The sequence below is a fragment of the Musa acuminata genome, chromosome BXJ2-6, assembly GCF_036884655.1.
Source record: "Musa acuminata AAA Group cultivar baxijiao chromosome BXJ2-6, Cavendish_Baxijiao_AAA, whole genome shotgun sequence".
NCBI lineage: Eukaryota > Viridiplantae > Streptophyta > Magnoliopsida > Zingiberales > Musaceae > Musa > Musa acuminata.
In genome coordinates this window covers 11,889,159-11,902,688 of record NC_088343.1, presented here as the reverse complement: position 1 = coordinate 11,902,688, position 13,530 = coordinate 11,889,159, and the positions used below count along the sequence as shown (strand labels likewise).

Genomic DNA, 13,530 nt, shown 5'->3' with positions numbered 1-13,530 from the left:
AATTCATGGATTACTGAATGACAAGCTTGCAAAGTTATCTACTTCTCATCTCGTTGTCATTTTTTTAATGTTTATCAATCCTTTTCTTGTTAAACAAGAAAAAAAAAGTGTGATAAGTGTTATGATCGATAAGGATCTATGGATTACTAATACAATTTTTCATACTAAAAAAATAAGTATGAAAATACTTTTATATCGTAGTCAGATGAGAATGTAAAATTATGAGGTTTTCGTTAGTATGTCCAGAGAAAATGAGAGAAAAAATGATAAAAAATATTTATAATTTATACGATGATCGATCGATACAAAAGAATTTGTACTTAGGTTAAAGTTAGCTTAAGCTAATTGATAACTTAATTTAATTCTTTCTTCATAGCGCATATTGTTCGTTATTGAATCTCATGAATTTTCTTTTACTTTCGAAACCTCCTCTTCTAAAAGAATAATGTTATAACGTATAATCGTGAAAATTTTGAGAGAGAACGGATGACATTCCACCAAGTTGGAAGACATATAATCCATATGAATTATATCTCATCTAATCTATCTTATTTTGTACTATTATTGATTTGGTTATCATGTGAATTATATCTCATGACATTTATGTTTTACCTAATCTATCTTGTGTTCTAATCTTTGTAGGATTCCTCATGATGTTTAATGTTGATTGGACTGCGGATTAAAGGGTAAATATATTCCTGGAAAAATGAACAGATTAAGGAATAAATAGAATATTATGTTAATATAAACATATGATAGATTTCAAAGCTTTGGAAAAATCAACCACATAATATAATGGGCCGAGCTGGAGAAACAGGCGGTCTGATTGGGCCTCATTGGAGCCCAAATATGATCCGATCCGGTTCGATTGAATCGGAATTCTGAGAACCGCGGGCCCCGCCGCGTGATCAAAAGCGTCGGGTACTGGCCGATCGGATGATCCGACGGTCGCCATCGATTTGCTACGTCACTTCCTAAGAGGCATCCTATCTTCCTGTTGCCAACGGCAAGCCTCCGTAGCGTCATCAAAAGCTTCAACCGTCCGATCGAATGATCCGACGGTCGTCATTAATTTGCCACGTCGATTTCCGGAATCCTCTGCTTTCTTCCGTCCTCAAAGAGGTTTCCAGGAAAACAACGGAGAGAGAAGAAGCTCCGCTTTGCTTTCTTCATTACTCGATCGTCGTCTCGCCCTGAGAGAGCAAGAGAGATCACGTTGCGATCCCGAGGATGTCTTCTCCGGCTGAGTAAGTTTGAAATCATCGCGATGTAGTCTTCGTCAAACCCTAACTTCGTTTTTCCTTTAATTACTAGGGTTGATCTTGTTGTGCAGTTTACATGATCCTGTTTGGTGTTGGTTTTGGTTTATAGATTCAAGATAATCTTCGTGATAGATTAGGATTTGGACCCTGTTTTCGTACTGGATCTTTTTTCTTGCTGCATTTCCCAAGAAATTAGTGGGATTTGTAATTGAGCTGCTGCTGCTTCTTTATGGTTGTGAATTAAGTGGTTTTTTTTGTGTATGTGATCTGAAACATTACCAAGAGGAATTAATCCGATTACAAGTTGTTATGTTGAAACGGAGGGCTCAGCTTTTAAGTGAAGTCAAAGGCTAAATCGAATTTTTTTGGAGGTTTGGACGAGTGAAGGACTGCGCCTGTCTTGTTTGCTGACACTGATTTGAAAAAGGATATTAATTGTATAATTAGGAGGAGAAACCAGGATGTTGGCCTTTCGTGTGTGCGCAAGCGCATGCGTGTGTGTTTTTGGGTGGTGAGGAGCTGAAGCATATGTATTATTGATAAGGTCATAAGTCGGTTATAAACATTTCTTTTAAGGAGCTTTGATAGGGACCTTGGATCTTCTATCAGAAAACAAAGACCTTCAATCTTTTATTGAGCATGAAAACTCTTCTGTGACGGAAATGAATTGGTGTATGTTAGATGAATATGTTACTAAAATTGAACAAACTTGGTTGTAACCTTTCATAGCAGCTATTTGTTTCTGATAGTGTTGCATAATCACTTCCATTATTGTTGCTATTAAAAGTATTTTTCAATGCAAGTAGGTTGGCACCGAGTTATTTACTACTGAAAAAGTCCACTTCACATATGAACTGTTATTTTAATCACTGTGGGTAATGATAATTCCATTTACGTGAATTTGTTGGAAAGAAGTATGCCCCCGAGTTGACTGTCTTTCCCTTGGTCTTGTAAACTAGTTGGTGTTTTCTTGTCAACAAATTATCCAATATGTTCGTTTAATTTATTTCCAACTCAGTTTTTCCTCTTTTTTTTGCCTCATTATGCATTATGAGAACTTGGTGTATATGGATTTTTGGAATATATTGGATCTACTCTATAACTTCGGTGATAACCCTCTAAGCTGTGAATTACATGAGTAGTCTCTGTGAACAGTGTACTCTCAGGTACCTGATGGTTATAGGCCGAGGAATACCCGAGTTTAATCTCACATGGATTACAAAGATTTTGGACAACATGTGTCTTGATGTGGATGCTGGGGTTTGATTATGGGTGGATTTAATATCTGTGGGAAGTAATGTTCTGATAGGAGATAAATATACAAATTGTATCAATTTTTCTATGGCCCGGGTGGGATGTTGCTGTTGTGGGAATCGTTGTTGTTTTACCTTGTTTCTTATATGATGGACAAATGGAAAATTTTAACCACTTAACTGGTTTAGGATTCAGTATTTAGTGGTCTGTCATGTATGTTCTGATGTGTAGGTGGCCAAATGTTCTTTGGGAATGATGTACATCCTTTTCTTTTTTATTATTTTTCTTTTCTCATCATCTTTCATCCTCAGGAATGAAGTACTTCCTAAGCTGGGTTGATGTGCTTAGAAATGCACTTACTTTCCAAACTAGGCAACCACCTTATGTGCTACCAGAAGTCTCACCTAATCTATTTAGGTCGAAGTAGGAATCCTCCATGTTTGATGTAGCCAATCCATGGGACCATGAAGCCTTCCAAGTGGCTGGCCAAGCTAGATCCTCGGTCGATCCCATTGTTTTGATCAAAACAGTGAGGGGGCTCATGATATTAATGTATGTATTAAGGTATGCAATTTCGTACCATACCGGAGTTTCGATGTTCGCTCAATATGGTACGAAACTGTATACCACTCGGTATATATATATATATATATATATATATATATATATATATATATTTATATATAAATATTCTTATATATAAGGTGACGTCGTTGAAAAAGGTGACGCGATGTCACTTTTTATAATATATATATATATATATATATATATATATATATATATATATATATATATATATATATATTTCGTTCCGTCCGGTAATGGGCAGTCCATGTACCAGTAAGCTGATGAACCGGTACATACCGCCCGTACCGGGAGGTATTATTCGAAATTGCATATCTTGGTATGTATATATGGAGGGTAATAGCGATATCTTAATATATGTGAAGTTCATCGGTCATCTACAAATGGTTGTTTCCTTTGGTTTTTTCTTTTGTTTTGCCCTCTATATACACATGACACTGCATGAGCTTGTGATTTGAATTGCTTAATATGCGACCAAGTTATCTTTGATGATGTGCACCTTCTTTAGCATATCTAATACTATTTGTAGAGGGTGTGAGACTACTTGCTAACCCCATTATTATAATTTATGCAAATTGATGACCACTGTATTCTCTTCTTTCTACCCTTTGTTTACAAATAAACCATTTTGACATTAGTTTGCTGCTAAACAACTATTAAGCTATCTCTTTATTTTCTTCCAGATTCTACAATTCTCTTCCACCAGTGAGCAAGGCCTATGGTACTCTGTGCTTTTTGACCACTGCAGCATTCCAGTTAAACTTGTTTGATCTTAGAACTATTGCGCTACTATATCAGCCAGTATTTACTCAATTTCAGGTATAATAGTCTCATTGTTCCTTGAATTCAGCCAGAACATTTTAGCTGTTCTTTGTCATCCTTTTATAACAATAACCAGAGTCTTGAGTATTCTGCTATGCAAATGATATTGGTAAGTCATTCTAATCAGGCTTTGCAAACCAAGACCAGATCAGGCACTCAACAGAATGTGTTGTACATTTTTCATCCTCTTTGTTATTTGTTATTGGTTTTGTTCTCTATGGTCAAATTATTTTAAAGATCTAGTTCACACTGTCTCACATTTTTTTTAGTTGCTGAATCATTCATAGTTTTGTTAATTTGCTTATTTTTGTTGATATGAAACTTACTGTTTTGTTGTTCACATGCAGCTGTCTGTCTGCACTAATCATGAATGATATTATTGAAACCTCAACATGTTTTTTTGTTAATTTTAATAAACAATGAGTTAAATATACTTATAAACTAAGAAAATGTCTTGTCATTATCTATATGAAGATTTATCTTAAGTTCTACATACCTTTCGCAAGCATTTTAATTTAAATATGTCAATCATGTTTTATGCCAACATACAGACCTTCCTAACATGACGGTACCACATAATTTGATATTTTAGCTTGGTGCTTTTAACAGAAATTGAGAAAATATTGATTTATTTCTGTTGAAAAGTGTTTTATTTATTCTTATATATTTATAGTGTAACTTCTAATTGTTATCGATATGTAACCTTAGAATTAATCTCCATGACTAAATATTTTTATATTTCTGTAGTTTGTTGATTTATTCATTTCATGTAGCTTAAAGAACTTGACTTGCTAGTTTTGTTCGATTTACACTTCTAAAAGTTCTTAATCTTGCCTTTAGGTATGGAGGCTGTTTACCAATTTTTTCTTCCTTGGTAAATTTTCGATCAACTTTGGAATTCGCCTCTTGATGATGTATGTATTTCAGTATGATTGAAGTTTACTTGTCCTTCTGTAGTGTATCCTTGAAAACCTTGAGATGTATGACCTCATTAATAAAATTGTAGAGCGAGATATGGTGTGCAACTGGAAAAGGGCCCATTTGACAAACGGACAGCAGATTTTCTTTGGATGATGTTATTTGGAGCTTTTTTTTTATTGGTCAGTGTTCTCTAACTTTCAACTTCTTTCTTCGCGTTTTCTCTTTTGTAGACAGATATCAAGTTTATTACCATGCAACATTTAGATATCAAGTTCGTTACTATGCAACATTTGTTGCAAGCTTGCCATTCTTTTTTCTTTAAGCTTACATAGATACAGCAAGCAGTGACAGTTATTTCATTTTCTTTATACCAGGTATTGTCTGCCATTCCTTTTTTTTGGTCTCCCTTTCTGGGGGCATCAATGGTCTTCATGCTGCTCTATCTTTGGAGCCGGGAGTTCCCAACCACACAGATAAACATATATGGACTTGTCACATTGAAGGTATCATAGGCTCTTCTACATTGTATTCTTTCATTGTACCTCAACATTTGAGCAACTGGGCCCATTTTAATGCAGTGACATCTCAATATTTTTCAACCTGCAGGCATTTTATCTACCATGGGCAATGCTTATGTTGGACACTATATTTGGCTCACCCATTATGCCTAGCCTTCTGGGAATTGTTGCTGGTCATTTATATTACTTCTTGACAGTATTACATCCTCTTGCTACTGGAAGGAACTTACTGAGAACTCCAACATGGGTGTATCCTTTTTGGTTAATTCATTTTACAAAAGTTATCATTCCTACTAAACCTGGCCATCTCCTTTAGTTTACATTTTTATAATTACTTTGATAGTTTATGAATGAATGATCTTGTGTGCTTAATATTGTCATGATTATTGGTGGACTTTTCAGTATTTGGTTAGTTTTAACTAGTAAAAGCGTCAGGTTGCTGATTATCACAGTTGTATTGAAATAACATTCTCAGCATTTCACAACCCATTCCTCCTTGTATTTTGGCAATTTACTGTGAATTTTCTTCAGTTTGATCCTTGACAATTTGTTTTACAGACATAAATTGGTTGCTCTTCTGGGTTGGGGAGTGCAATCAAACTCCGGTTTACGGCCTAATGGTGCCAACACTGCTACTGGTAGTGTAGCTTTCAGAGGGAGGAGCTATAGGCTGGACAGATGAACCACGTTGTAATTTACACTTATTTGCAGCAAATTTGATGGAACTTGTTGTTATGAAAGCTTTTGAAGATTCAAATACAAATTTGGGTGTTTCGACATGATTATTCTATTATTCCATATGTTGGCAATTGGACATGTACATTTTTGGGTATCTTTAGAGTTTAGACAACAAATGCAGGTCAGATAGCAAAAAGTTGTAAGAGGTTGGAAGAATAAAAAAATTATGCTCCTCACTTGAACACATTACTTGTAGCCTGAAAATGAATTACTGACTCTGATAATGTTTCTTAGATATCATGTTGATTGAATGACTCTTCATTCTTTTGTTCAGATAATAGAGTACTCTACTTCTTCATGAGATTTATCCTCATAAATTTGTTCTGGTGTTGATCGCTAAATGTTTTCTTTGAAGTGTATTTGTAGATCTCATAACAGGAAAGTTGAAGAGATCAGACACTGTATCTTAGCAGACAGTAGCATTTGCTGGTTTGGTAGGGTGATTTCATTTTTTACAGGGATGCTGGGAATGCTAGCTAATCCAGGCCTCACATGGGAGAGACTGTTAAAAATCCCAGAATGCTAGCTACTCTTGACCCCTCTAATCATGTGTCGATTATTATCGAAAATTAATTGTGCGAAGCCATATTGATTCAGGTTCTTTGATTTTAGTTGTCAATGCCTTTGTAAACCTGATTTTTCTAGCCTTTTTCACAGCCATCGGACAACTTTGAAGAAATCATTTGCCACTATATTGTTTGATTTTTTTGGGTAGCACATATTCCATATTCAATGATACCTGATATCTCCCTTTTGTATATTCTGGCAACTACTTTTTGATACATTAGCATGTGGTTTTACTGTAGCCGAGTTGTTTATCCATCGTTCTCCAGATGAGTAATTGAATCAGTTATCATCAACAAGAAACTGAGGCTCCTTGTCTTCCTTTCTCTGACCCAAAAAAAAAAGGATACAGTAGCATAGTACATCATAATGAGAAATCATGCTTACAGTCTGTCTTCTTTTCTTTTATTGTTTAATATTCCTTTGTTAATCAATTGACAGTGGAAGTTATACAGGCTTTAAAGAATTTTCTGCTACATAGTTAATCCAAACATAAGTGACATTTGAGTTTATGTTTGCATTTCTGCCTGTTGTGGGAATCAATATACTTTCAGCTAAGAATCCTGACTTTAGGAGTTCATTATACTTTCAGCTATGTTTTGAAGGAAGCATATATGAAAGGTAACTTTTAATCTTTCTCAGTGCTGCAGAATACAGACTGGATGCCATCAGTGCTGCTTTCATCCAAAGAGAACCATCACTGCCTTCATGATTTGCAAGCCAGGTTGTTCTGATAGACTCTCTGCTTCTTTTCCATCAACTTTTTTTAGAGTTGGGTCCTAATTTAGTACACGTCCATTGTTGCAATCAATAGTCACTTCTAAAAGGTCTCTTGACCCCTCTCTCATTGCAGACACCATGAACCCAGAATTGCTTTCCAAAACCATGTTGCTGTTGCTCAAAGCTACTCGGTGAGCATCTCCCCTTCCTCTATTGTCGACTTTATATTTGTCGCCTCAACATATGACTTGATTCCCTCCCTTGTTTAATCTATTCTGTGTTCATAGAGACAAGTGAAAGTATTTATAGTATATCATTAGGGTGTTTAAGCTTTACTATTACTTCATTGAAAATAGAATCATCTGTTACAGGTTTCAGAAAAAATAAAAACAAAAACAAAAAATGGTTTAGATGTCTCATTCGCACATAAGCTTATTCTGAATAGTGAAAAGGAAACAAAATAAAGATATTCTTAGCTGTTATCTCAATATCAGAAAAATAGGATAATATTCCAACCAATGAAATTGTAAACATAAAAGATTTAATAGAATATATTAATTATATAATGTCAAAATTATACTAAGTTGGACTACCTATTATTTCTTCTTGTCGACAGTCTACCGGATGTCACGCGTTTGTCCAATAGAACTAAAGTTTCGGTGGCTCTATTTACATTTACGACCTCCTCCCCCATTCCTTCGTTCGCGCCTATAAATTGATGACCGGAGTCAGCCTCCTCTCTCATCCTCTGCTTCGGTAATTCTCTCGCGAACCGAGGAAGGGGGAAGGCGATGTCTTGGCAAACGTACATCGATGACCATTTGATGTGCGACATCGATGGGCAGCGCCTCACCTCCGCCGCCATCGTTGGTCATGACGGCAGCGTCTGGGCCCAGAGCGACTCCTTCCCTCGGGTATCCTTCCCTTCCCCCTAGCTACGCTTTTAATTTGATTCGCTCCCCCCTTCGTTGTTGTTGAAGTCGATTAGCTGCATTTGTTTGTGATGTTTGAATCTGACGGGTGATCATCGAAGCGGCTGATTTGGTTGATCTGTTGTGCTTTGGTCTGATGTTGGATCGGAGTTGTCCTCTCCGGGCTCATCATCATTCTTGAGGGGTTCTAATCTATGATTCCCATTTTGTTGTGCGATCGGCCCGCTTGGGTTTGTGATTTTGTCTGCGTACAAGTAGAATAGTATCATGTTATCTGACGAATCCATTGCCCAAAATAATTACGAGCGATTCGTTGGTCTTGGACCGTGCAGAATCCCAGCCGCCAACTCATGCGGGGATTGCCAACGATTGATGGGGAGAAGATTTGATGATGGACGTTCTTCATCATGTGCTTCCAGTTCTCGTGGTGGCATTTACGATCATATTTATGAATATAATATATCAATCTTTGGTGATTAGAAGAGATTATGCAGTTTGAATCATCAATCCTCATTTAAAAAAAAATATTTGTTTCAGTTATTGAATGATAAATTATGGAAACTATCCAAAATATTTGACCTAATAAATCCAATTTATTGTTGCGATATTCATTTTTATATGTTAACTTTTTTTCTTTTCCTACTTTTCTCAAGTTTTGGTTTTAGTGGATCCTTCGTATAGTCTGTGTTTGATATCACTTGCTGAAAAGGCTTTCTTTGGTGATGTAGTGATGACTGACCTACATGAATTTGTTTAACTAAAATGTTAGGTTATAACAGGTTGCCAAACAGTACATTAATGTGAGAAACTTGAGTGTTGATATCAAATTCTAGCACGTTGCAGATGCTATGAAAGAAAATGATTGGTAGAGTTTCTGTCAAAGGATGTTTTGCTCCCCACCTTTTCTGCAACACGAAGTTAGTGGATTCTTAAGTTCAGTTGGTTGCATTCATGGTGAATAATAAAATTTCTTTTAACCTATGGAATTGGAGAGATGCCTTTCCACAGTATGTTTTATTCCCCCCTGTCCTACAACATTCTAAGATTTCTTGTTTACAGACTATCACCAGATACAAATAATAAAATGCACTAGCTGGTCATGCTGCAAAGCATGTTTATTGGGTTCTCTTTGGATCTGTTATATAGCCAATGAATGAGCTTTATTAACATAAATTATGCAGTACAAGCCTGAAGAGATTTCTGCAATTATGAAAGACTTTGATGAACCTGGATCTCTTGCTCCAACTGGTTTGTACTTTGGTGGAACGAAGTACATGGTTATCCAAGGTGAGCCAGGAGCTGTTATTCGAGGCAAGAAGGTCAGAATCTATCCTGTTTACAGGCTAATCTGTGTTTGTTCATTGTTTTAACATAAATTCAGAATATTAGTTGACCTAGAAATTCAATGCTTGTCGCTTTCATGCTACTCAAATTTATACAGAAGTCGTTTATGTTCTGTCAAGTTTGCATGGTATGTCATCAATAGCTCAACATTTTTTGGCAGTTTTGAGGAAATATGAGGTAATCGATCCATGTATGACTCATTAATCCATTTGAGAAGCATAACTTCATGATAATTAACTTTTGGTTTTACTGAAAGGAGTCTCATATTACGAAGATTAAAACAACATGAATGGGCTATAAGATGTACAGAAGGACATCAATTCTTCTTCTGAGTGATTATAGTTAAATAATCACAATGATACCTCATGAACAGTCAAGTAATTGTGAACCTGGTATAACGAAACTTTAGGCACACAGCATGAATTGACAGCTTGTCTTTTGCATATCTTTTGGTTAAATAACAAAAAGTCAACATGGAGGAAAAAGTAGAGAAAGTGGATGAACAATGAAATAAGGCATGTCCAAATTTTTATAACTCTAGACTTCTTTAATGCAAAAAATTCATATATGATGATGATTAACTCTAAAATTCTTTAATTAAAAATTCATATATGGTGATGATGGGTTGTTTTAGGCATTTACCAAGTGAAATGTTAGATAGATAGAAGTCAATGTCATAATCCGACTTGATATGATAATAGGTCTATCAACTTCGTTGAATCTAAACTATTAAGTTTAACTTAAATATGATGTATATGAGGCATAATTCAACTAATAGGCCTTTGGTACTCGAGCCTTTCACCATGCTCCGATGCTAGATTAGCTTTGATAACAACTCTCACAGACCAGCTTGATGGAATAATTGATTTATTAACGTTGTTGAGCCTGAACCACTAGTTTAAAATGCTTAAGCTTAAGTTAATAGTAATACACACATAAATAATTTTAGTCCTATCTCATCTTCAATGTGAGATTAAATCGGAGTGTTATAGCTCTCCTACTTTGCTTTTCTACATATCAATCGTACTATTCGTCAAAATAAAAATATGAAAAAACTGATATGATTATTATTTCGTTAGTATGCTTGATAAATTTGAGGATTAAAATCAAACATGGTACATACCGACACTAGCCTAAGTCTTGGTATTGGCAAATCCTAAGAAGAAAATGATTTTCCTTCTTAATGTCAAATAGCATTTTCCTCGTCATTCATTTAATAAGCCAGTGGTTATCAGACAAAACTTAAGTCATTGTAACTAGTTTTACATATTGTTTGTTGAGTTTTAAAGGAATTTTTAACTAAATAAAACATATTTGATATACAACCAGTGGAATGGAACTGAACAGAGCCATAAAATAAACCCGACGTTTTATGTGATGTTTCCGAGTCGAACATAAGCTCGAGACACACAATCTTGCACTTTTGTGTTAATTGCTGGAGCAGTGGCATTTACAGTCCTGTCTGTGACTTCTTGACAACTTGTAGGGTTCCGGTGGTGTTACCGTCAAGAAAACCAATCTGGCTTTGATCTTTGGAATATATGTTGAGCCAATGACCGCTGGTCAATGCAACATGGTAGTGGAGAGGCTTGGTGACTATCTATTTGATCAGGGTTTTTGAATTTGACATATGGAGCTTGAATCCTTTCTCGGTTTGCCGTCGGTCTTAAATCCTTTGCTGTGGGCTTGCAGTCTTCCTGAAATTACAACCAGTGCTGAGCAATAATGAGCTTGAGGTCCTGTTGGAAGTTTTGTTGAAATAGATAACGTTATTTGTCTGTTCGTGTGAACTGTGTCTAAGACCTCTCTTTATATGGTGAATGCTATGTTACATACTATTGGTGGGTAAACATTACCACATCAAACTACTGATAAACATCACCTCTCTAATATGTCTAAGACTTTACTTGGTCGAATTATGTTGATCATTTAGATAGATGATTACAATTAAATCGGTTCGACTAGAATTAGATCTAATGAATCTAATTAGTTATACTTGATTGTGTTGGTTTTTTTCATTCGATCATCATGTCTTATCAAAGATCACAGAAAAGTTGGTTTTTCTAAATGAATCTTGGATCGACATCATTTTCGTGGCTTAAAGAACACGACAGGCTTTGTGTTATGATCTCCTTGTTGACAGAGGATATTGGTACAAGTTGTTCCGACCTGGTGGCAATTGTTTCCTGTTCCCTTGGCATTGTTATGATCTCCTATGGAGAACATGGTTTCTTGGCTTAAGTCTCGATATCTTTTATGAACAATCTCAGAAGACAACAACTGTACCTGCTCAATCTTGGCTTAAGTATCAACTATTTTATAATCAGAATTGGAACTGAAACCGTTTAGAACAAGTTTGATTCTGATTCTATTTTCCATAGAATTAGAACTATGGATTTTGAAATCGTGATCAAAATCTATTAGTATCCAATTCTTCTTCCCTTCTCCATCGTGAAGGTAATGCTTCTATTAGATCTCGTACCTAAATCTCGAGCTGCCAACTACTGTGACCAAAGAAACGTGGTGAATCCATGATCGCAGCAAGTTAACTGAAGTCACATTAAAAGGATGAAGAAGAGGAGGACCACACGGATTGATCCATCCACAACCGACGGGGAAGTCATGTGACACATCTATCCGCGGCTTCCGACACCGGCGCAGGGTCTCTGACACCGTCACTCCGTAGATCCTCATGACCACCCAACGAATTCCAAGGACAGCTTGTGTAAGCATTACCTCATACACCACGGGTGCATCCCACACAAACCGGTCTTCTTCTTGCTCCTCGACACCTACGTGATAATAAATACATGTAGATGTCATCGAGTTCTTCATCGGGATCATAGTTGGTAGTTTACTCGGCCGTAGCAGATCTGGTCGCGCATAGCCTATGAAGTTGTGTTGTGGGTGCAGAAGTTTGGGTTGTGATGTATGCTGGACTGCAGTCTTAATCCTCGGCTTGTACTTACTGCAACGAGGACCACAAGGAAGCCCTGACATCATCGGGATGCATGAGCATATAAACCTTTTAGAAACCCTAGGAGAGAACCTCCTGCCTCTTCCAACATGAACCCATGAGCCAGTTTGCTTGGGTTTGCACCCTTCTCGAGAATTCAAATTGTAGGTCTCTTGTATCAGACCTCCTTAAACTAATGTAAGCATCCATACCAACATTTGAAATAATGTTAGTTTAGTTCTCTGATGTTTGAAATATATTTAAGATATTGGAGTGATGGGTGCAAAAGATTACATGCCTCGAGCTTTCTTAGAGTGAGACACATGACTCCCTGAGGTCAGCTTTAGCGATCGTGTTAGGTTTGTAGCACTCGGAAAAAAATATGAGGGGACAAGGAACTGATGCACGTAAAGGCTTGGCTATGATATGGATTAGGCCGAAGTTGACTTGCATTAAAGGCGTGGAGTGGACTCGTACAACATCATTCATGCTTCGATTTCCATTACTTTCGATCCATCGTTGACTGTTAAAGATTGTGTATCTAGAAAACTGATCTTAGCCCTCGACCGATGATCTGATATGAGAGCTCAAATTTTGTACTTGTTTGCGAAAACTTGTATTATCTTTTTAGTGAGTGTTAGGATGAGAGTAGATTCGCAGTACATGTGGTTATGTTGAATGAGGAGTCCGTTTTGTTTAGGAAATCAAGACAATGAGTCGGTGATCTTTCGGAGGGATATATATTTGATTAGTATCCTAATAATTGAAGATGTTATTGGTAAGCAGAGGATAAATCTATTAACGTATTTGTTACGATGATAATGTCAATGTTGGAATTAGTCAGTAGTGATCCTGATGTGAAATAGTTTACCTGACTTATTTCACTTGCACTCGATGATTCATCTCGAGAATGG

At 36.4% G+C, this 13,530-nt stretch overlaps 2 protein-coding genes across 2 annotated transcripts; both read left to right on the top strand.

Annotated features, from left to right (window-relative positions):
* The first annotated feature begins 1,091 nt into the window (after positions 1–1,091).
* On the top strand, positions 1,092–6,141 carry LOC103987845 (derlin-1). The gene is made up of 7 exons (XM_009406274.3): positions 1,092–1,247; positions 3,785–3,920; positions 4,764–4,837; positions 4,930–5,023; positions 5,219–5,347; positions 5,451–5,611; positions 5,921–6,141. Exons 1-7 carry the CDS (start codon positions 1,231–1,233, stop codon positions 6,042–6,044), a joined length of 735 nt encoding a protein of 244 aa, XP_009404549.2. The 5' UTR covers positions 1,092–1,230; the 3' UTR covers positions 6,045–6,141.
* Positions 6,142–8,057: 1,916 nt separating this feature from the next.
* LOC103987844 (profilin) lies at positions 8,058–11,552 on the top strand. The gene is made up of 3 exons (XM_009406273.3): positions 8,058–8,298; positions 9,498–9,635; positions 11,147–11,552. Exons 1-3 carry the CDS (start codon positions 8,176–8,178, stop codon positions 11,279–11,281), a joined length of 396 nt encoding a protein of 131 aa, XP_009404548.2. The 5' UTR covers positions 8,058–8,175; the 3' UTR covers positions 11,282–11,552.
* The last annotated feature ends 1,978 nt before the right edge of the window (positions 11,553–13,530 follow it).